The sequence below is a fragment of the Gobio gobio genome, assembly GCF_949357685.1.
Source record: "Gobio gobio genome assembly, chromosome: 25".
Lineage (NCBI taxonomy): Eukaryota > Metazoa > Chordata > Actinopteri > Cypriniformes > Gobionidae > Gobio > Gobio gobio.
The window spans coordinates 22,529,460-22,555,128 of NC_137121.1; the positions used below are offsets into that span (position 1 = coordinate 22,529,460).

Below are 25,669 nucleotides of genomic sequence, written 5' to 3' on the forward strand. Positions count from 1 at the left end.
GTCCATAAAGTGCAGCAAAAAAATATTTGTAATATGTTTTACACAATATTATTAATACAGTATATATATATATATATATAGGCTATATAACAAATTATTATCTATATTTAGATATTGTCAATTTTATTTAAACTTCTAAACATGATCATTTTTACATTATGAACAAGAAAGGGATTAGACCATGATACAGCTACAGATTAAGTCCATAAAAAGCAGGACAAATATTGTTATATTAATTATTTTTTTATTATAATTTTCTATATTTAAATATATATTGTATAAAATATGATATATATTTAGATGTATTCAAAAATATATAATTATAATATATTTAGATATAATATAGATATAATAGATAGATAGATGTAATATATTTATAAAAATAATAATATATTTTAGACCTCTAAAATTCAAAAATGTTGTATTTTTTACTTTATGAAGTTGAATAAGACCATGTTGCTACATGATATTAAGTCCATAAAGTGCATTTTTTTATTATAATTTCCTATATTTAAATATATATTATATAATATATTATAAAATATAATCTGTATTTAGAAATGTACATTTTTATTTAAAATCCTATATTTGTTCATTTTTACTTTATGAAGAAGAAAGGAATTAGACCATGATGCAGATTAAGTTCATAAATTGCAGGAAAAATATTTTTATATGAATTATTTTTAATTATTTTAATTATTTATTTTTTAAATATTTAAACATGTTCCATATTTAAATATATTGTATAATATATTATATTATATTTTTTAGACATTTTTATTTTTATTTAAAATTCAACATTTTTATGAACAAGAAATAAATTAGACCATAATGCTACAGATTATTATATTTCCCATAAAGCACAGGAAATATATAATTTCCTATATTTAAATATATATTATATAATATATTATAAAATTTAATCTGTATTTAGAAATTATTTAATTTATTTAAAATCCTATATTTGATCATTTTTACTTTATGAATGAGAAAGTCAGAGCATGTTATAAACATCCATAAAGTACAGGATATTGCTATATTACTTAATTTTTAATTATAATTTCCTATATTTAAATATATATTATATGATATATTATATTATAAATACATTTAAAAATATAATCTGTATTTAGAAATGTACATTTTTATTTAAAATAAAAAAGCGATTTAAAAAGTAAATTGTAATATTTTACAGTATTTATCATTTCATAATGCATGTGACTTACATGGTTTTTGTTTTCTTTCCTGGTAAACAACTGAAAGTGATAACTACATTGTATTGGACAGCCCTAACCAAACTCCCACTTTTCTTTTTTCTAAAATAAAATCCTTCCTCTAGCTAAGGGAGAGATGAAGTAATCCATCTTCATCTAATATTTACCCCTATTCACTCTGTCCTCTGACCACCTTTGTGTGATTAATATTTAATACCTTTCTGGGCATCCATGATTTAGATTTAGGGGTTTGCACAAGTATTCATGCTTCCCCTCGGGGGAGGAAAAAAAAAAGATGCTGCTTGCTTGGCACAGAAAATGTCTGTCTGAGTAATTTCAGTGGCTGCCTGTCACCCTCCGCAGGGTCTTTTGAAATTCGCCATGTATAGGATGTATGATAAGCTTTTGTTAACAAGAAATTGTTAAGGCAGAAATCTGATGCGTGTCAGCGAGAGGAAACGAAAGCATGCTGTTGGCTACAGCGTTCGAGCTGCTTTGAACTCGTTTTATGCAACATGGTCCCTGGACCATACAGCATCACATCACAAAACATTTCGGGAGGCAATGTTGAGCGCTCCTCTCATCTCCTGCCTTGAGGTATTGCTTTAAAAGGGAATTATGGGTCCGGGTTCGCAGTAAAACTTGTCGGGAGAGTAATTCTCACTCGCTGATGAGTTCTAATCTGAAGCTAAATTACACATTTGGACTGAGGGCAACTGGCCAAATGCTCCATTTACCTCTTGATATGGGCTTATTAGTGTCTGGGAGACATGGAGGTATGTGACTCACACAGATTGGATTGAAGAATCACAGTAACACTATGCTTGATGAATTACATTCAATATGGATGGAAACCAGCCGTTTACACCCGCTGCTGTTCCTAGATACATTTTGAAGTATAAATCTGCTACACTACCGGTCAAAACTTAGGTAGAAATAAGATTATTTCATGTTTTTGAAAGAAATCTCTTACTGTATGTTCATCATGCAGGGCTGCATTTATTTGATCAAAAATACAGTAGAAATCTAGGGGTGTAACACTATGTGTCACAATACAAAGATTGTGTATCGTTGTGCTCCTCAAACCATTCCTGAACCATTTTCGCTTTGTGTCAGGGCGCATTATCATGCTGAAAAAGGACACAGCCACCAGGGAATACCGTTTCCATGAAAGGGTGTACATGGTCTAACACATCAACTTTGAGGACAAAATGTTCACTTGCTGCCTAATATATCCCACACACTAACAGGTGCCGTGATGAAGAGATGATCAGTGTTATTCAACTGTCAGTGATCATAATGTTATGCCTGATCGGTGTATATCGCAATACAAAAATGCGACAATATGTATCGTGGATAGTGCACTACACACACATGCAGAAAAATAGGATGTTTTAAAAGTACAAAGACCTCTTATATGTAAAATATCAAGGCAAATTTGATTTGTCATGTCATAACCCCTTTAATGTTTTTGGTGAGCTTAAGAGACTTCTGACAAAAACAAAAATCTGTACAAAAATTGTAATTATTCCAAACTTTTGACCTTTAGATTTTGATGTATAGATCGATAAAGGTGTGCTATTTAGTTCCTATCAAACTTACAATTTTCTTCCTGGTGGACTGCATTCAAGGAAGGACCTGAGCTATTTCAAATAAGACTTGGGCTATTAAGCAACCACCTAGCAACCAGACAGAACACCCTAGCAACCATCAAACAACTTAGCAACCATTCAGAACACCCACATGGTAGCATCCTAGCAAGTCTCAAAGTGTCTAGACTCTCAGTTTACGTTAATAAATACGTCCATGTACATCTTAATGATCCTAATTCATATTCATGACCAGTGAGCAATTTAGCACATTTTGCACACTTGCAAGGTGCATTTGTGTGTTGTAGTTTATTTTGTAATAGTCAGGTGTCATTTGCTACAGTGCACAAATAATTTTTTCATATTTACATAGTTATTTTCCCTCACAAATGCGAATGGAATGTGGTCCCCTGTGAAATACGAACCCTATTAACATATTTCCAAAACTTGCAGCAACCTCAAAGGCGAAAATATTCAAAACACTGCATGGCATACAGTATCTAATTATTGCAGCTTTAATGGTGTTACAGGACGGCCGTAAGTATTTTGAATGCTCATCACATCTATCCTGTCAAATCATAACTAAGATTGTCTGCACTCCCGTCATGATAAAAAGCCTCCAAGAGCTCATTCTTCCACTGCTTTCCAATTCATCTCCAGGGCTATAAAACCAATTTTGAGTTTTATGATTGGGTTTATTGCTGAAATTAAAGTCTTAATTAAAAGCCAGGAGAATGTGTATTAGAGTTGGGGTGGAAGATTGATGTCAATAATGAAAGGTCCTTCAATGCTATAGACAACTCATTTGATAAGCATATTGAGCTTTAGCTTAGAAACACCAACACAGATTAAAGTAATTGTTTCTGTGTTGAACACACGGGCCCTGCCCATCAGGATAATGTCTTTCAGATTCAGAGACTCTGCAATGGTTTTGTAAGCTCTTGGAACGCAATAATGATTTGGAGTGAGTAGAATAGTCAGTATAATGAGTTTATATATAGCAGTTAGTCTCATCTACACTTTTTTCCACCCTTCCACCATCCATTTTTAAGTTGTTTCCATTTTAGGGATAGTGAAAGTGGACAAAATACATACGTACACACATAAAGATGTGGACCAAAATTTCAAACCCATTTCTCCCCCATAGAGCACCATGGCCCAATGTATCAAAAGAATAAATAAATAATAAAAATAAATAAATAAATAAATAAAATTTAATAAAATAAATAAAAAGAAAGAAAGAAAGAAAGAAAGAAAATAAAGAAAGAAAGACAAATGTAATTAAATTTAAATAAATTAAATAACACAAAATAAAATTACATAAAATATAAAACATTTAATTATTTGAAATAAAATAAATTTAAATTATTAAATGAAATAAATACATAAATACACAAACAAACAAACATAAATAAATAAATTAATTAATTAATTAATTAATTAATTAATTAAAATTCAAACTAATTCCTCCCAAAAAAAACATGTATCAAATCATAAAATAAAATGCAGACTAAAAATAAATAAATAAAATAAAAATAATAAACAAATAAACAAACAAACAAACAAACAAGGAAACAAACAAATAAATAAATAACCATTCAAACCAATTCCTCCCAAATGATAACCATGATCCAATGTATCATAAAATAAAATAAAATCCAGACAAAAAATTATCCCGAATGAGCACCATCGCCCAATGTAACCAAGCATGTGCTCAAACCTCTAAGCCGCAGCTCCAGCCGCGCAGCCCTTTTCTTGCTTATATCAGGCAAATAATACTCCCAGGTTTCAGATGATCAATATAAGGTGTCACAATTTCTGCGCCTTTGCTCTACTTGCACGAGTTTTGTAAAAAGGTTAAAAAGTTTTCCTCATGATTGCAGCCCCGAAGTGAGAATGTCAACCCCAAAGGGGGCCCTTTTGGAACCTATAAATAACCTCCAATATTGCAAATGGACAAGCGCGATCTCTCCCAGCTCATTTGATGTGGGAGACGAATGGTCCTTTTGTGAGGCAAGAGCTGTAGCAGCACCGTGAGTCTCCAGAACCTATGAATGGCTTATTAAAAGATCCCCAGGTGCTACGGCACTGTACAGAGAGCGGTGAGGAGAGCCTCGCGGGCTCAATCAACCTCTGTTGAGGCCATTACGACGCTGCAGGTCTCAGAAGTGTATCATTTACTCCGCCTTGTACTGTATTTATACAAAGCTCATCTACATAGTTTCCTGCAGGCGAAGGGAAGGTTTCATCAGGTTTCATAGAGCCAGCGCTAATGTGAATAAATAATGCCGGAATTATCATTTTTGGATCACTATTCCTTTCAACTCCTTTCTTACTCCTTCCTTCCTTTTTGCTCTCTCACTGTCCCCCTCCCATCATGTTCGCTCTGGAATTCCCAGCATTTTTTTTTGGTACTTCTTGCGCATTTCTTGTTTCCAAGCATTACGTATCCACAGTGTTTGACGGAGACAGATCATATATAAAAGTCTAATTCACCATAACCGAAAACTATAATGGGCAGCAGCCGGTAATTACCACCAACCCGAGACCCTCACAGAGTCGTTGAGAGTCTGATGCAAAACCACAAATGCCCTGAAGACCCACTGTAACAAGCTCTGCGGATTTAGCCTCATCCAAAGCCTGCAATCTTCTATAGAAAAAAAAAAAACTCAAGACAGCAGGGCTGCAAATCTGGTTACTTTATCTCACTCAGACAATGGGATTCAATGCCAGGTGGGTGGATGTGTGTGTGCGGGGTGAGGGGGGTGTATGGAATTCAATTTCTACCTCACGGGAGTCACCTCAAACGGTATATGCAGCTAGACACTTCAATCCCAATCCCTAAGTGAGAGGTATAGCATCAGATTGTGACTATGGGAATGGCATAGAATCATGAATGCCTGATAGATACTGTCTGTGGAGGCTTTACATATTCTGCTCACCTGATTGAAGTGCACATTGGCTCATGTGAAAAGGAAGGCAGTATATATTTGCTTAAATTGATTATGTGCAATATAATATACATACAGCAACCATTAAATCTCATCTATATTCGCAGTCACAATGAGCTTGGTCTATGCTTTTCAAAACTATATATACACAATATGTATACATACATATTCTTTGCTATACATCACTACAGTAGCACAAAAGTTTGGGGTCGGTCAGACTTCTTATTATCAATGTTGAAATCATATTTTTGAAACCATGATTTTTTTAGGATTCTTTAATGAGTTCGAAAGAACAGCGCTTATTTGAAATATGCATCTTTTGTGACAGTATAAATGGATAAAAAATGCATTTAATGAATCTAGCCTGCATTATATTATGATTCCATTCTCTACAATAATTTCCAGTCTGCTTTTTTCGCTGTCAACATAAGGCAGCAGAAGTTCAAAAAGAAAAAGACAAATAACTATTAGATAAGAAATGAGAGCATGAGATGAAGGTTTGTGATCATAACTCAAGCTGGGCAACTTTTTATTCCTGTGAAAACACAGCCTCATCTTTTGAAGCCTGCATAGTTCTGGCACTTCTTTAAATAGTACTGACCCCAAACTTTAGTGTATAACACATTTTATAATATATAATTTAGTATGATGGTAAAGAAGCATTCACTGTATGGTCCCTGTTAAACCTAATAAACAGAACCAGCCCAATGTTTTAAATCAACAACCGAATCACTCAAATATCTGCACTATCACAGCATGAAAGTACACAAACTTAACAATACTAACATCCACTTTGAATATTAAGAAACACTAAATATATTACAACATGATTGCCTTGGATTGCAGGCAAATATCAACATGAATGTGAACATGTCATTTCAAGAAAAGTCTTTCACTTATTCACTGACATGGAAACATAACCAGATTTCTCCAATGTAAATGGAAAAAATTGAGCACAAACTAACAACCTGTAGTGTCTTGAAAGCATCTTAAACCACCTCCTGAGGTCTCAAATGTAGGAGAGTTGTACTTATGGGTCCATGAAGAACCTTTAAGGTTTTTTATTGTGGAAAAAGGTTCTTTAGATGTTTTAAATGTTCTTTACGCCAAGAAAAAATTGTTCTTTTGAGAACAGTTCACTGAAAGGTTCTATAGAGAATCAAAAATGGTTCTTCTGTGGCATCACTGCCAAAAATCAATTTTTGAAACCCTTTTGTCCAAATAAATCTTGTCTAAACAGTCTTGCATGTATGACATGCTGCAGGATTCATATTTAAACGGTCTTTGTGCGTTTAATATTCACAGATGCTAACAGAATAAAGTTAACAGAATAAAGCCTACCTTACAATCAACCCTGAAACCGCTGCTTTCAGAAATGAACAGCTTTTCATGAGGAGGATAATTGCAGGATTACTGCTCAACGCGTCTCAAAACGATGTAGCTGAAGTAACGTTATAGCGCTTCACTAGATGTGTTTGTATGAGTTGATGTGTGGGCGTTGATGCGGGGATCGTCAGTATTTGAATCCGAAAGAGCGCGTGCTCCGTGGGCATGGTCGCATTAGCAGATAATGAAGGGGCTCGCGAAAGACTGACATCTATCACTTTTCAACCAGATTACATAAACACAGCTTATTTGTTTTCGATTTGGTTTACATTGTTTAAAACCTGACATTTCAACGTTTCTTTAGACATATGTCTTTTGTTTGTGAGACAAGTATTCACTAAGCTAGAGTTCCTTTTCTGAAGACTATCTGAATGAACGTCTTTGACAGAGACGCGGATCGCGCATCATGTTTGTTTTCTTTATTTTGCAAAAACCTTTTGTTTTTATTGTGACTGTAAACACAAAAAAATAGAAACTTAACAGATTATAATGATGAATAACACTTGCCTGAATGATTAAAAAAACGACAGAGTTATTTGAGTCTCTTTGGCACTGATAAGAAAAAAAGAGAGCCGGTCGCGCCGGACGAGAGGGTTAATGTGAAGTTAGGGCAGGGTTGCCAGGTAAGTGCAACAAAAGTAGCCCAATGGCCAGTCAAAAGTAGCCCAAAAACAGCCCAATGCGATTTTCACAATTTGGATTCCAAAGTCTCCACTGAATTTGTATGTCTGGGGGTGTTGGAGCTCCGAAATCGTACTTACGGTGGTGGAAATCAACCAGCGGAAAAAAATTCACCCACAGCAACGACTTAAAACTAGCCAAATTCCGTGAAAAAAAGCGCAAACTTGGCAACACTGAGTCAGGTGTTCATAGTTTCAGAGTCAAAATATGTAGCGTTTTTGGAAACAGGATGCCTGAATATGTTCTTTGAAATCTACAGTGTTCTTATACTGACATGGATGAGAATGAACAGTTAATTTTCCTCAACTGTAAGGCAGTCAAGTCTAAAAGTGTGAAACCCTGCAAAGTCCCTTATCTCACAGTAAAACCTGCATTTGTTTTTGCAATTTACCTCAGCCATGCCATTTTGACCCCATTTTCAGGCCCCTTGGCCCCCACAGTCTGCCACAGCTAAAGCCACTGAAGTGGAGTGCTCAAGGGACCTGTTTTAAGTGTGTGTGCTGAAAAATGCCTCTTTAGTAAGTTTTCATCTATGTGGATAGTGAGAACCAGATGGGCCATCAGATAAGAAATCGTGCATTGCCCAAATCTGCACAGCTCAAACCTCTGCAGTTTCATAAATGTGTTATTTGGGACAATTTTCAGTGGATTCAGGCCCCTCAGATGTGGATTAAAATACACTGCATGCTGAGGTCATTGCATATTAACGCTCAGTAAATATTCAATGACCCTGGTATGTTACTGTACCTCAGATCCACAGTGTTTCCTACAAGGCTCTATGTGCTGCGAGTACACAGCAAGATGAATGACAAAAAACACCTGTATTGACACATAATCTCATTATGTCAGCCCCTGAGTTTACTGATCAATACCAATAAATCATTCAAAAGAACATAACACGAAACTCTTTTACTTTCAGCTCCCCAGATATGAGTAGCAATTTTGAAATCTTAAATTTGCTACACTGAAGTGCGCAATGTGTCGTTCAGTCAATACTATCGATTTGAATTAATCCAACAGACAAGGTCAGAATTCTAGAGACTTAAAATGTTCCAGAGCTTGATGCATTTTCCAAGTCATTTCTTGTTTTAAATCGTGGGACTCTAAAGCCATTAACAATATAAAAGTGTAGCAGTTTCGTCTATATTGACACCTTCGTGGACACAGTGCTTTTAGAATAGAAACCCAAGGTTGGAGCTGTGGCTTAGTAGTAGCGCTCATCTCAGAAATTAAGGTTTGAATCTAGCCTGCTATTGGTATGATATTACGATTCCATTCTACAATAATTTCCAGTCAACAAAAAGCAGCAGAAGTTCAAAAAGAAAAAGACAAATAACTATTAGATAAGAAATGAGAGCATGAGATGAAGGTTTGTGATCATAACTCAAGCTGGGCAACTTTTTATTCCTGTGAAGACACAGATTTGAGACTTTGCCTCATCTTTTGAAGCCTGCATAGTTCTGGCACTTCTTTCTGGCAGTGCATTTCCACAGTAATGGAATAAACTGTCAAGAAGAAACAGCAGATTTCAGATTTGGAAGAGCATCCAAGCAAAATGGTTTACGAACCAATTGTCTGAAATCTGATCACTGCTAGACAATCTCATTTTGGCACTCTGCTGCCCTCTGTGGATGGAATGAAAAGCAGAAATGAACATTTTGACATCATTTACTCTCACTCGTGTCGCTCCAAACCTTTTTTTCTTCAGTGGAACACAACGAGAGAAATTTTGAAGACAAAACAAACCATAAAATCCTCATCAATACATCTCAACTTCCCTTGAGTATCGTGTTCACAGCTGTGTTTAGATCACAGATTGAGTCAGTGACTGAATTCGTAGAAGTCCACACCACAACTATACCATAACTATAATGACGCAGAGGAACGAGATAATTGGAATCTTTTTCAGAATAATTTTTTGACCGCCAATCAGAATCAATTCTGCTTTAAAGTACTTGAGCATTTAACCCTTAAATGCATGAAAGTTTTCGCCAATCATTATTACATATTCGGGTCTTTAGCGACCCGGATCTATATCTAACATGGATGGATCTCTACCTGTGCCGATAATATAAAACTCTCCTGATATTAGAGTAACAATTACAGAAGAATAAAATAAAGCATATTTTGTTACCTTTTGGAGCTTGGAAGGGTTCAGTTTGAGCCTGTGTTTTATCTCTGTCCTCATCAGAGTTCATTTCCCAGTACATTCAGCATCTGGCTCATATTTGCCATCTCAAACATATTCTCAAAACTATAATTTTCAACATCTTCAAAATCAATATTTTGATCGCTGACAGCTTCTTCACCAGATTCACCATGAAGTGACAGTGACAGTAATATTTGATTGCACTTAGTTGCTCTGCAGTAAATCCATGAGCCATTTTGCTGATGATACTTCCTATTCTTTTGTTTTCTGCCTGCGGTAACTATGAGTGAAACTTCACTTTATCATTGTGTATCAGATATTACTCAGTCATCAACGATTCAATTATTGTTATGCAGAAAAAATATACTTACAGTATTGCGACCCTATAAATTTTTTCCCCAAAAATATTTTATAATTTTTGATTGAGGAATACTAAAAAGGTTGATGTCTAACTTTAAAAAAATTAATGAGGTGGAGGGTAGTGAATGACGTCCCGGGTCACTAAAGACCCACGGTATGTGTTTAAGGGTTAAAGGAACACGCCAACACGCTAGGAACTATACTCTCATTCCTGCGTAATAACGCACAAAGTTCCTTGATTATTATGCAGGAATGAGAGTATAGTTCCTAGCCATATCAGTCAAGAAAATCACAACTTTTCATTTTCCGTCAGTCTTAGTACACGATGTAACTCTACACATCACAACATGTAAATAGGAAAATGTTGGCATTATTTTGTCACTTATTGAGCAAAAGGCTAGCTGGAGCCATATACCTCCAGTCTTTGTGCTAAGCTAGGCTAGCGGTGGGTGTGTTAGACAGAGTTATGGCACGCATGGAGATGAGAATGGTATGTATGGACTTATCTAACTCTGGGGGATACGGTGAATAAGCTAAAGTCCCAAAAAGTTGGCGTGTTCCTTTAAAATGGTAGACGGCAAAACTGCAGTGCGCACTTATAAACACAACGTCCTCGTCTGTTGGGGTGTGTACGCTATTGTTATCGTTATAGTTATCTCTGCAGTTATCGTTCTTGGTGTAAACTGACCTTTACACCGGTTTTGTGATGATTTGTTCATGAATTTTCAGTGAATAATTTCAAAGTTTTGATCCGTTCCTCAAACAAAGCTATCGCTGTGTTTCAGAAGACTTGGAACAACATGAGAGTGAGTAAATGATGACAGAATTTTAAAAAAAAATTTGTGAGAACTATCCCTTTAAGAAGAGTTCATTAGGTTAGGCAGATGGCGCCAGTTGGCTCATCAATCTGTTTTATGGGAGAGCGATAGGACGAACAGATGCAGTTGAATGAATAAAACTTCTCCGAATCTTCAAAGGTGAAAAGGAATGCGAGAAGTTGAAGAGATTAATCTAAACTAAAGAGATCACCAGACTCCAAAAATCATTAATGCAATGACATCCTCCCTAAATGGCTGTTAGTAATTTTCAGAGAGAATGAAAGGTTCAGCGGAGGTGGTTCTGGGTAGGGCTGAATTTCATCTCACTTTAACATTATGCAAATTCCTTCTTAATCCATGACGGCTTATCCCAGCCAATGAGGTCAGTGACTTTGCATCCCGGGTGAAGATTTCTACTATAAAAGCTGACACGCAGAGAGAATCTACATTATATCTTGGGTTCCTACTGCTGTTACGGGCTCATTAAGCATCTGTAACTTGAGGGAAAAGACGTCTGCTTAGAATCTGTTGGGGGGGTTTTGAATAGCAGACTCCAGCCTCTGTTACCTGTGGTGATACGGCAGGTGTGGATAACTGATTATAAGACAGGCATTTCACAATAGCAAGCTCAGCAAAGAGGACAGAGACATCCAGCTATGTACCTCTGATCATCTTGGGACAGCCTAGTGAGCATAATGGGAACAGTAGCGCATTGCTTTAGGCGCAGTAACGCAGTGGGAGAGATAGGAAATGAAGGAAGCCGTATCCTGGGGTGCGCTTGTATTTTTGAAATGCAACTTTTTACACTTAAGACTGTCTCTTACTGAAATTCTTCAGTTCATCTGAGGTGACTTGGGCTGTGCAATGTTAGCTTAGCTAGCTTCAAACTTTGAGCAAAAATTCAAAGTGGAACAATACTATGTGAAAAAGTGATCGTTTAAAGGTACAATATGTACGATTTTTAGATGAAAATATCCAAAAACCACTAGAACAATGTTATTTTGTTGACCTGTGTACATACATTATCCCGAACTTTTCCAACAATGTGAGAAATCAGCTATTTTAACCAGTGTTACGGGCAGTGTGCTTGCGCCACCTGTCAATGACGTCATATCCGCGCTACCCTTGATTTCCATAGAAACCATGGAAACACCAAAGGCGCTTTAATATAGTATGTATTTTATTAGACAGGCCAGCAACTTTGGTTATACATATATCAACAGAAAAAGAATCATCGGTTAGTCTTAAATCGCTTGTTTTCCTGATTCACTCCCGAGTAACATTTTTACCATGCCTCAGAGACAACACTATTTTGTCAAGTGTTGTCCCATGTCCTGACAGAGACAGCGCTCCTTTGTCAGTTGCATCTTGTTCCCGTGTTCACACAGTGAACAAGTCTTCACTACTAAGTGACTTACTCATTATGATAGTCTTTGCCGCCATCTAACAGCGTAATAATGTAACTTCTGTTGCTGTCACTGATCTATATAGAGAACATTTATATAGATCAGTGGTTGCCGTTCACGGTCAGGGACTATTTGTCCCAGCGGAAGGAAGGCTTTTAGTGATTTTACTTCATGAAAGTTGCATTGATACAATACTCTGCGTCGTGCCTAACAACGCCCCTTAGCTGTTATAAATTCACTGTAAACCAAGGCTTTTCATTTATGGCATCCTGTTTTTATTAATATGATATTCTAATATCGATCTAGATTACTGCAAAGTGCAACAAGTCTCTCATACCAGCCACCGGGCGAACGCACAGTGTAACATTATAACATAACTTTCAACACACTCAAATGTATTTAGTATGATTGTTTTAACCATGTAAAACAGCACTGTGTTAACCCACATGCGCAGCGGGAAAAACGGAAGCGGTCAACTGCAGCATAAGCATAATAAAAGCTCCGTGACCCGTGTTTCACGCAGGTCTCTCTCATTAGCATTCGCTCCCAAGGGCGCATCCTGCTTCATACCACCGTAATGTTAATATATTTGCTCATTCATGAACAAGATTTCTGCCTGAGGCCGTGCCGGACTACTTTCCATCGGCTGTGGAGGTGAAGAGTCAAGACTACAACTCCCATGATTCCACGCTCATTCACGGCATCATTAAGCTACGCCTTTGTTTTGAATAAGCAGCCTCTAGCGGAGAAACATACATACTGTGCCTTTAAGCGTGTAAAATACTTTCTCCTAAGCGTAATATGCTTGGACAACTAAATAGTAAAAAAAATACTTAAAAGTGTGACTCTGTGATGTTTTCAAAACATTGCTCTGTTTGTTTGAGCTTCCCGCCCTGCCTGACATAGCAACAGTATTTCAACCAATGGTATGAGTCTGGGGTGGAGCTATTTGTTGCTGTAACCAGTGGCAGATGGATCAATCAAATTTAGTTTGATTCTGTACAGAATTGACACACTTGTCATACACGTTCTTGTAGTTCCAAACTTGTATGACTTTCTTTATTCTGTGGAACACAAAAGAAGCTATTTTAGCATTAATTAACTAATACACAGCCAATATCATAGTAATATGCATGCTAATAAGCAACCATATTGAGCATTAAACCTTAAACTAAAGTGTTACCAGAATATACTGTCAATTTAACAGCTACCTAACTAACTATTCATAAGCAGTAATTAGGTATTTATTGAGGCAAAAGTCATAGTTAATAGTGAGAATTGGACGCTAATCTAAAGTGTGACCTATTATAGTATTCATTGATATTATGAACTAGCCTTTATTTCGATATTTTTAGTTTTCAATGTAGTTTTAGTAATTTCGCTAAGCGTTTTTTTCAATGTTTCTATTTAGTTTTTATTTTAGTTTTAGTTTTACTATTTTAAGTACTTATTTTCAGTAAGTTGCCAACATTGTTTGAAACATATACTTCAAAATATATCTTTTGTGCTCTGCAGAAGGAAGAAAATCATACCGGTTTTGGAACGACAAGAGTAAATGACAGAATTTTTTGATGGACTATGCCTTTAAGTTCAGGGCCTGGTACAACACTCCTATCAACCAATCGCTGTCCTCTGATTTTAAGTTTGATGATTGGTTGATAGGAATGTTATCAGAGGAAAACGAACTTGGTTGAACTTATAAAATATAAAAAAAAGACAATTATGCATTCTCTTTCAATACATATTCAATTCAAATGAATTAATGCAATTTTGAATTCTTTAAAATCCATTTAAAAATTCACATGAATTGGAATTTCTCATTTAAATTCTGTCACAGGAGGGAACGCTCGCCCATAAACAAGAAAACACAAGCAACCATCCCCAAGACGAACATGAATACTCTGCTGATTTGGACAAACCATGCCTGCTAAATGGAGAGTCACAAATATTTGAAGGTTTTCCCAACAGGAAATATTAACAAAGTCAAACAGCACAACACAGATCTACTGTTTTCTAATAAACATGCACTAGTCTGTCTGTATACTGTACAACAGATGAACAGCAGGAGAAAATCACACATGCAGTTTCAGTTTCTCCAATCATGTAACAAGATCACTCAGACTGATGAGACATCTCAGAGAGACAGATTGTACCGTTTTAAATAACTCATAACGGCAAACCAAACATGAATGGGCGCGTGGTTGTTCCCAAAGGAAAACGAGTGTTTGTTTTCCCCTTCCATAAAACCGCTATTTTATCTGGAGCAGCAAATTATATATTGCCGTCATTTTTCATGATTATTGTTGCTTATGCACCATTTACATAGAGATTGCATTGCCTTGCTAGTGAGAATGGCCTCCTAAACACTACAGTAATGATGTAGTGGTGTTTCAAATGATGGAGAGGGTCACTTTGCCACGCTGCAAGGCTCCACTGCATGCCAATCAGGCACAAAAACGAAAATTAATAGCATCTGGTTACTGCTTGTTTATTCAAGAGTATAATTAACTGCCAGTTATTAGTGTTCTGGAGACCGTTTTTTCATTTTTAATTCATGATAAGGGGCACATTTCAAACACAAGAAAGTGAAGATTGCAAGAGAAAAGCTGATTTGCAAAGAGTTTTCCATAAGTCCACTTTTATGTTTGGCCTTTGAGGGGGAAAATACACAATCGTTTTTAATGCAAGTACACATTTTCTTTTCTGTAATTGCCTGTTATGAAGGATAAAGCAATCAAACTGCGTCTACACAATACTTCATTAGTTATCACTGCCGTGTTTGACTAACTGATCACCACATACCGCGGACGACTAAACAGCGGACTTACAATAAAGCTAAATAATCCAGCGGTTTCATGATTTCACACACTTTCTACAGTCAAAACCGGGTGCTACGCTTTGTGAACAAGTGTTCTGATACAAATGCAATACCATTTTAATATATATTCGGATGTGTCCGATTCCTTAAAGCAGGGGGTTTTACATTTTTTAAAGGATCCCTAAATATTATTGTCCTATTGCAAGGAATCTCCTTCCTAAAATGTAAAGGCAGTGCATAAATACATATTTGTTCTGTGAAAACTATTATTTCTACATGTTTGCTCTGTCTTGGTTTTTTGGTTAAGTCTCTGTGACCCACTTCACCCCAATTTGTCTAATTAGTTATATCATTCACCTGTGCCTCGTTTATCACCTTGTTATTCTCATTTTCTTTGTGTACCTAAGCCCTCAGTTCTCCCTCAGTGTTTGTCGGTTTTCGTCTATGTTTCTACGTGTGTAAAAGTTACCTGAGTTTTGTTATTAAAGTTCCTGTCTCCTGTTCATCCTCGACTTTGTGAGCTTCTACACTCTAAAAAAAAAAAGGTTCTATACACTCTAAAAAAAAAAAGGTTCTATATTGCACCAAAAATGGTTCTTGGCTCGTAATCATAGGGGAACCTTTTTTAGTGCTATATAGCACCAATTTTGGTGCTTCAGTGGTTCTTCAGCGGTTCTTCAGAGGTTCTTCAGCGGTTCTTCAGAGGTTCTTCAGCGGTTCTTCAGAGGTTCTTCAGCGGTTCTTCAGAGGTTCTTCACCGGTTCTTTGACTAAGGTGCTATATAGCACCTCTGAAGAACCGCTGAAGAACCACTGAAGCACCAAAATTGGTGCTATATAGCACTAAAAAAGGTTCCCCTATGATTACGAGCCTTTTTTTTTAGAGTGTATGGCACCAAAAATGGTTCTTCGTCGTAATCATAGAGGAACCACTTTTGATGCTCTATAGCACCATATCTTAAAATGTTCTGTATATGGTAGCGGTGCTGTATAGCACCTTAGTCAAAGAACCGGTGAAGAACCTCTGAAGAACCACTGAAGCACCAAAATTGGTGCTATACAGCACTTAAAAAAGTTCCCTTATGATTACGAGCCAAGAACCATTTTTGGTGCCATATAGAACCTTTTTAGAACCTGAGTGTATCCTACACGTGACGTGACAATTATATATATTTATATCTATATATAAATATATATAATTGTCATGTCATGTGTACAATAGAAGCTCACAAAGACGAGGATGAACAGGAGACAGGAACTTTAATAACAAAATATTTTTAAAATATATTTAAAATATTTTTTGGAAAATATATTCCGTTCCTATTAAGAATTGAATTGAATGAAATAATTCTGATTAATCTCATGATTTATGACTAAACTTTAAAAGCAGAATGAAACAGTAATAACTATTTGAAATTCTGTAAATTGTAACATTTATTTAATTTTTCGTGCCATTACATGTACTGTATATTATAGTAATGAATAATCAAGTTTATAAATTTGTGCTCATAACTTTAATATACCCCTCTTTTCTCATATATTCACAAACCCCATCCAGAATCTTTAAATAAAAAAAGTAAAACCTACATATTTAATACTATACTATAGAAGCTGCATAATAGAGTTTACATAACATACAAGACAAAATAAAAACTGAAATTACACTATTTCTATAATTTTGTTAACACTTTAGTATAGGGAACAAATATTCACTATTAACTACGACTTTTGCCTCAATAAACTCCTAATTTACTTCTTATTAATAGTTAGTAAGGTACTTTTTGTAGCGTTTAAGTCTAGGTGTTGGGTAGGATTAAAGCTGCACTATGTAACTTTTCCGTACACTAGAGGGCGCCTATTCAAAACAAAGGCGTAGTTTGATGAGGCCAAGTTTAAGCGCAAAATCTTGGGACATGTGGTCTTCACCTCACAGTCAGGATAGGACTCGAGCAGAAATCATGTTCATGGATGCGATTATTAACGTTACTGTAGTATGAAGCAGAATGTTGTGGGAGCTGAGCAAGGCCACAGGAGCGATTGTTAATAAGAAGAGCGCAACACGCCTTGCGAGCAGTGGGACGTTTATTATGGTATAGTCGCCAACGGGACTTTTATTATGCCACAGTCGCCTTTTCCGGTCATGAGTATGAGGTAACGCAGCTCTGTTTATCATATTAGATACATCTGATTGTGTTGAAAATGATGTTATGATGTTACTCTGTGCGTTCGCTCGGCGGCTGCTATGACACTTGTTCACACTGCAGCGAGAGTAAAGCGTTTCTGCAGAATAAAACCGGAAACCGAGGGTAACGAAGTTATGACGCCATTGACAGGCGACTCCCTCACACGTCCCCGTTCATTGGGTAAAATAGCAATTTTCTCACGATTTACAAATAGTTGGAAACAGTTGGGATATTGTAAGTACTCAATTGAACAAAATATATAACACTGGCCTAGTGGTTTTTGGATATTTTACTGCAAAAATTTTACATAGTGCACCTTTAAGGGATGGTAAATACGGTCATGCAGAATAAAGCATTAATATGTGCTTTATAAGTGCTAATAAACAGTCAATATCCTAGTAATATGCATGCTAATAAACAACTAGTTAATAGTGAGAATTGAACCCTGAAATAAAGTGTTACCATAATTTTTAAATAAATATATAAATGATGGCTTTGCATTGAAAAAAAAAAACATATTCACATTCTGCAAAGGTTAAGTAAACCATAGCAAATTACCATGGTATTACCGTCTGACAAAACCACTGTACCATGGTCCGCCACAGCACTTTTAAGATAAATACATAATCCTGTCATATTAAAGCACCTAGACTTTCAAACAGCTTAGCATGTGCGCGTACACACAAACAAACACACACACACACACACACACACAGGTTTGCTTTGCTATCTAAGTAAAGACATTCCATAGGCGTAATGGTTTTTATAAATGTCAACTTATTTCATGTTTACGTCGTAATACCAGTGTAATACCTGTGGCATTATACAAATTTGTGTCCTCATAAATCACAAAACCAAAAACACACACAAACACACACACACACACACACACACACACGTCTAGGGGACTCTCCATAGACGTAATGGTTTTTATACTGTACAAACTGTACATTCTATCCCCCTACACGAACCCTACCCCTAAACCTACCCATCACAGGAAACATTCTGCATTTTTACATTTTCAAAAAAACTCATTCTGTATGATTTATAAGATTGCTTCCTTATGGGGGACCTCAATTTAGGTCCCCACGGTGACACGAGCCCCCATGAGTCAGTGTGAATTCAGGTTGAAGTCCCCACCGGGATAGAAAAACATGTACATACTAGGGCTGAACGATACATCGAATTTTCATCGTCATCGCGATATGAACTCGCGCAATGAACACATCGCAACAGACAGCCTGACACGATGAATAAGGGAAAACAGTTTACATGCGCCAATCTGAGTAACGTATTCTGAATACTTGGATTACTTCCACATTGAATTGCATTTTATAAGTGAAGGAATGCGGCCATCAAATCCTGCTTACTAAACATATATTATAAAATATTTAGCTAACGTCAAACGGGGCCATCGGCTCTTGGGCTGGTAAATCAGCACATAGGAGAATGTAAAGTTGCACATCAACTAAGCAGGTTACAGCACCGGCGGTGGTCGGCCAAAACACCTTTTTTTTGTATGTGAAGCTGTTTTACGTGAATAGTATGACACGAGTGAAGCACTAAAGCTTTATTTACAAAATAAATAATAGGTTCGCAATTAAATGTTACATCGCAGCCATGGAAACATATGGATTCATGGCGAACGAGAGAGGAAGCTTTGTGTGGTGAGCCAAATTTAAGTTTGCTTGCGTTTTGCGATCTGGTCACACGATTTTTTTGTCTGGTCACAAAGCCTACGTTCTTGACCCTGCGGAAGATAATTTCGTTCTTCACATTTTACTACAAGTAGCCTATCAGTTTTGTAACATCAGGAGAAAACTTGAAGATATTAGAAAACGATGCTTCTTTCCTGCTCGTGTCATCCCTTTCAGCGCAAGGGATAAGGCATAAGACGCACTTCTGTGGGGAAATATAAACAAATTTTTTCTTTAACTAATATTTAACTTATTTATATTTCGATTATTTACAGATATTTATTTAAATGTTTTACAGGCTGTAGTATGTTGTTTCACTGACGGAAGTAGGCTACTAAAATCAACACGCATGTTTGAGCCTTATATTTTTTATTTTCAAATGGCTATTTAATTGAGGTAGGCTATATATACACCTCAATCTCAATTAAATAAATTATATAAACATTATAAACGAATAATATATTTAACGAATATATAGCCTAACGAATTTATATAATATAGGCACAGAAAAATATAGGCGTGCGTGCGTGTGTAGCCGCCACCCCCAACCACCGCGCCACTGCACAGTTACACTGCAGTGTTATATTTCGTTCTCCCTTCTCTTTCTTTAATATGAAATGCTGTTTGAATTTCCAAGATAGAAACGCTTTCTTGCCCTGGCTCTGTTGTTCTGGCTCCATCTCTAGCTCCCGCTGCTCCTCTTCCGACTCCATTGTGACTGATCACGCAAACCGTGTATTTTTTTCGTTTTCATTTTGGCGCTTCTGAGAAATGCATCGAGTTGCCTTAATTTATTTAGAGAGTAAATAAACTCATGAAACAGAGAAATATCGTTAATGTTATCCATTGATTTCAACAATGTAACTGTTTTCTAAATATCAACTATTTAAATTGCAACTGTAACGGAATACAGTTACTCATAATATGTATTCTGAATACGTAATGCCGGTACATGTATTCCGTTACTGCCCAACACTGAACACGACCTTAAAGCACTAAGACATGGGAACAGTATAGCTAACATTCACATTTGAATATTTATCGCAAGTCATATCGTCATCGCAATATTAAACAATGTTATCGCACATCGCAGCTTTTCCTCATATCGTGCAGCCCTAGTACATACACACACCCACACACACACGCACACACACAGGGATAAACACAGTTGATGAGCCTGGAGGAATGATCTTAATCGCTCACATGTGTCTCCTCATTTAATTGTATTTCCATAATTACAACATAATTAACGTGGCATGTCCATGTCTACATGAGCAAGAGACGCTCCAATAATAAATCAATCACGCAGCACGAGGTGACCATGATGGGGTAGGTTACGATGCTCTTCTGGGATGCTGTGGCGAGTCCATTACCGGACCGTGCCTGTAATTATGTCTCTATATCAAGGCCCATTCTTTTCCTTCTACTCTCTTACTTTATTGATAAGCTTCTCTGTAATTGTGGTTTCCCCTGGACGTGTACTGACAGTAATGCTCTATATTATTGCAGGCTTGTGTGGGAGGGAAAATGGAGAATGTGAGCCATTACTGTGCGACCTATGTGACGCAAAATGAAGTGAATTATGGGTTAACGGCAATAAGCAGAGAAATCCAACGCGGTGTGAGCGTGAATACAGATTTTTAGTTGTGGAGTGGCGAGTTCTTTGAGCAGTACAAGGTCGCAATTGAACACTTTTTGTAGCTTCTTCTACCTTCTGACCTTCTTACCTCCTTGACTATTCGTTTCTGAGCAAAATCGCTGAATAATGGACAACAAAACATGAGCTCAGCTCGACTTTGATGGCTCAGACTTGACGGAATGAAAGATGGGGGTTGAGGTTTTCAGACGGGTTCTTACAATAGGGCCTGTTTTTTTCATGCTGCTTGACCTTTCTTCTGTTGAGACGGCGATTTCGCTTCCATCTCTGTCAAGGCATGTAATTCAGTCTCCGTGATGCTTTGTGTATATCAATGCTGGTCAGCAAACTCAGGAAAAGCTTCGTACCACAAATCAGTATGATGCAGTTTGTATTTTTCAATGTTTCGCCTTTGAAATGCATTAAAGCAGACAGATCCCAAAAAAAGGGTTTGTACTACACTCTTATAAAATGCTGGGTTAAAAATAACCCAAGTTGGGTTGAAAATGGACTAACCCAGCAATTGGGTTGTTTTAACCCAGCGGTTGGGTTAAATGTTTGCTTAAAACAACCCAATCGCTGGGTTAGTCCATTTTCAACCCAACTGGGGTTATTTTTAACCCAGCATTTTTTAGAGTGTATGAAAGCATCATCCACTTTGCCCAACACAACCAGTCCAACCAGATAATTTACTAAAACAGGTTGTTTATAAACAATCCAAATTTTGACACCACATTTATGTTTTAACAGCTATTCATTAAAGAGCACCTATCATGGAATTTTGAAATTTACCTTTCATGTAGTGTGTAACATAGATCTAAGTGAACAAAAACATCCTGTGATAGCTTGAAATATGACAGTGCACCGTATATATAGTTATTTTCTTTCAAAAGTAAGAGTCGACTCGGAGTCATTTTTAAGAATCGTTAGAAGACCGAAGCTTTTTCTCTGACTAGATGACGTCAACTTGTCAAGTTATTTGAATACGATACGCCCACTTATTGCGCTCCAAGACGCCAGTGAAAACTAGAAAACATCATGGCGACGAGACGCTGTGTTCTGAAGTGCGACTCAAAAGCAAACTTCTTTCATCTGCCCAAGGATGAGCATTTGAAGACTAAGTGGCTTGAAGACAAACCATACATCGTCGCGATTGAGTGTTTATTATTAGTCGTCAAATGTATGTTTCGCGATCTCAGGAAGCTTTTATTATGGACTTTTATTATGGCACATGGTATCTTCTTCGTCTGTCTGTACCATATATGGATTACATGTGCACAGAGCGCCCTCCGGCTGCCAGTATGAATTGAAAACAACACATAAGAGACTCAATCGCTCATGATTAGGCTATTTCTGCCCATTTTGAGGAAGTATTGAATAAAAAATACTCCTCTGTTTAGAAATTTGACACAGACATATGAGAATCTATCAATATGTCTCCTCATCTGCACACTTTTGAACTAAAAGCCCTGAGGGATGTTGATTTGTCGCGAGTCTTCGTGAGGAGTTTTTTTATGAATGAGATCAGCTGAGGCTCATATTACAATCAAACAGTACCGACGCGGTTTTCATATTCATAACTCCTGACACATATTAACAAATTACTGTCATTATAAGACTTTGATGGGCGTTCCGTTTCCGAGAATATCTGCACAGACTATACCAATCACAACTGACTGGGTCATCTGACCAATCACCGCAGATTAGCGTCACGTAAAGGCGGGGTTTTGAAAAGTGAATCACTAAAGGAATCATTTGAGAATCGCTGTCAAAACAGGTAAAAATAAATGCATATTATAAGAAAACTAAAGTCTTTTTTGTCATTGCATGCATGCAAAACTGTTGTTGGGGACTTCTAAAACAATATTTGGAACATTTTAAATGCCATGATAGGTGCTCTTTAATGACCCTGATGAACGGCCTGTGGATTGCGCTCCATCAGAGGTAATTTATATAAAGAAGTCTTAAAGGAACAGCAGCACAAACGGTCTGTTTAAAGGGATAGTTCACCCAAAAATGAAAATTCTGTCATTCTGTCAAATTCTATCTCAAGTTGTTCCAAACCTGCAAACATTTCTTTGTTCTGCTGTACACAAAGGAAGATATTTGGAAGAATGTTTGTAACCAAGCAGATCTTGGCCCGCATTGACTACCATAGTAGGAAAAAACCCTGACAAAATACTATGGTAGTCAATGGGGGTAGAGATCTGCTTGGTTACAAACATTCTACCAAATATCTTCCTTTGTGTACAGCAGAACAAAGACATTTAAACAGGTTTGGAACAACTTGAGGGTGAGTAAATGATGACAGAATTTTCATTTTTGGGTGAACTATCCCATTAAAGAAGCAGTTCATTATTTACTCATCTTCATGTAAGTCCAGACCTATATGAATTACAATTTTTGGCTGTGTCATAGTTTTACATCACCATTTTCAGCTCATAAATGCAAAGTAAAACACACACACACACACACACCTAACGAAAATATATCTAATATTATAAGGGGAATAAGGGGAAAAAACTAAACTTAAAACACACACAAAATAAAAATAGAAATAAAAAATAAAATATGCTGCAAAAGTGTAGACTTTATCCCAAAGCTACGTCGCACCTCTTGAAAGAAATTCAATTCAAACAGTCAATCAGTTGAAGGCAGTGAAGCGAGATGTACATCAGAAAATAATCTGGAGCCCTCGTACAGAAACACATTTCAAAATGTTCTCTGGAAGCTTACCTGTTTCTCGTGAGATCTGAACGAAAGCCTCTACGCCGCTCTCTCCATAATTCCCCTCAGATGCCAGCGTGGAGACGTAGTTCCAGCCCATGGCGGTCACAATGTCCAGCATAGCTTGGGCCTGGTAGGAGTCAGGTGGCACAACCCGGGAGAAGAAGTCGTAGCGAGTGTTATCGCTCAGCTCCGGCGCTGTGGATGCATAGCTGATCTGAGGGATCTGTTAAAGGGGAGAAAGAACAAACTGTTATGCCGGAAAGATTTTAAAGATCACATTTTCGAGTCCTGAGCCAAAAATAGAAAAGTTCTTAGAGAGGACGTATTATGCCCTTTTTCAAAGTCTTGGATTTGTTTTTGGGGTCTATTAGAATATGCATCATACTTGAAAGTTCACTATGAAGCCCCTCCTTCCCAAAAAGCACAATGTGCTCTGATTGGTTGGACCAGTGTGCTGTAATTGGTCAACAGCTTCAAGACTGTTTCGGAAATGTCATGTCCCTTACCATAACCACGGGCTTCAACACACTACTAACTAACTCAACCAGGCCTCGTCCCTTTTTTTGCGTATGCCTTGAGCGGTAATTATTTAAATGAGGGATATTGTGACCAGTGTTGGTGGTAACTCATTACAAGTAATTTGAGCTACGTAATCAGATGACTTTTTCCAAGTAACTAGTAAAGTAATTAATTCATTTTAAATATACAAGTTTCTTTTTCAAATAAGTAACGCAAGGTACTTTGTTTTTTCATTTACCGACTGACATCTCTCCTCTCTCTGTGTTGAGAGAAGTTGTGAGAAAGTGCAAAGGCATTGTGTGTGAGCTGTGCATTTATTCATCTCACTTGCAAAAAAACCCCCACAAAAAAACAGATTCAGTATTACTCAAAATTAATACAAAACAGTGAAATGCAGTCTCAGAATTATGGAAGCTTGTTTCCACCACAGAATAAAACATTTAAAAAGATAATTGCGACTTTTTATCTCAAAATTGTGTTTACGTCTTGCAAATCTGACTTATATCTCACTATTCTTAAAAAAAGGTGAGAATTGCGAGATTTAAAGTCAGAAATGTGTGATATAAAGTCAGAATAGCTTGATATAAATTCAGAATTCCGAGTTATAAAGTCAGAATTGCGAGTTATAAAGTCAGAATTGCGAGTTATAAAGTCAGAATTGTGAGTTATAAAGTCAAAATTGCTTGATGTAAAGTCAGAATTGCTTGATATAAAGTCAGAATTGCGAGATATAAATTCAGAATTGCGAGTTATAACGGCAGAATTGCGAGTTATAAAGTCAGAATTGTGAGTTATAAAGTCAGAATTGCGAGTTATAAAGTCAGAATTGCGAGATATAAAGTCAGAATTGTGAGTTATAAAGTCAGAATTGCGAGTTATAAAGTCAGAATTGCTTGATATAAAGTCAGAATTGCTTGATATAAAGTCAGAATTGCTTGATATAAAGTCAGAATTGCAAGTTATAAAGTCAGAATTGCGAGATATAAAGTCAGAATTGCAAGTTATAAAGTCAGAATTGTGAGATATAAAGTCAGAATTGCGAGTTATAAAGTCAGAATTGTGAGATATAAAGTCAGAATTGCGAGTTATAAAGTCAGAATTGCGAGATATAAAGTCAGAATTGCTTGATATAAAGTCAGAATTGCAAGTTATAAAGTCAGAATTGCGAGATATAAAGTCAGAATTGCAAGTTATAAAGTCAGAATTGTGAGATATAAAGTCAGAATTGCGAGTTATAAAGTCAGAATTGCTTGATATAAAGTCAGAATTGCTTGATATAAAGTCAGAATTGCGAGATATAAAGTCAGAATTGCGAGATATAAAGTCAGAATTGCATGATATAAAGTCAGAATTGCAAGTTATAAAATCAGAATTGTGAGTTACAAAGTCAGAATTGCTTGATATAAAGCCCCAATTGCGAGATTATATTTCGAAATTCTGACTTTATATCTCGCAATTTTGACTTTATAACTCGCAATTCTGACTTTATATCTCGCTAAATACTATTTTTCCAGTCATATATTTCGTCACTGA

The 25,669-nt window shown here is 36.5% G+C and overlaps 1 protein-coding gene across 1 annotated transcript in view; it reads right to left on the reverse strand.

Annotated features, from left to right (window-relative positions):
• The window catches only part of grm8b (glutamate receptor, metabotropic 8b), a 268,211-nt gene that overhangs the window by 155,860 nt on the left and 86,682 nt on the right, over window positions 1-25,669 (reverse strand). The window contains exon 2 of the mRNA XM_079808786.1: window positions 23,624-23,840. Within this exon, the coding sequence (XP_079664912.1) occupies window positions 23,624-23,840 (217 nt within the window). The remainder of the gene's footprint in view (window positions 1-23,623; window positions 23,841-25,669) is intronic.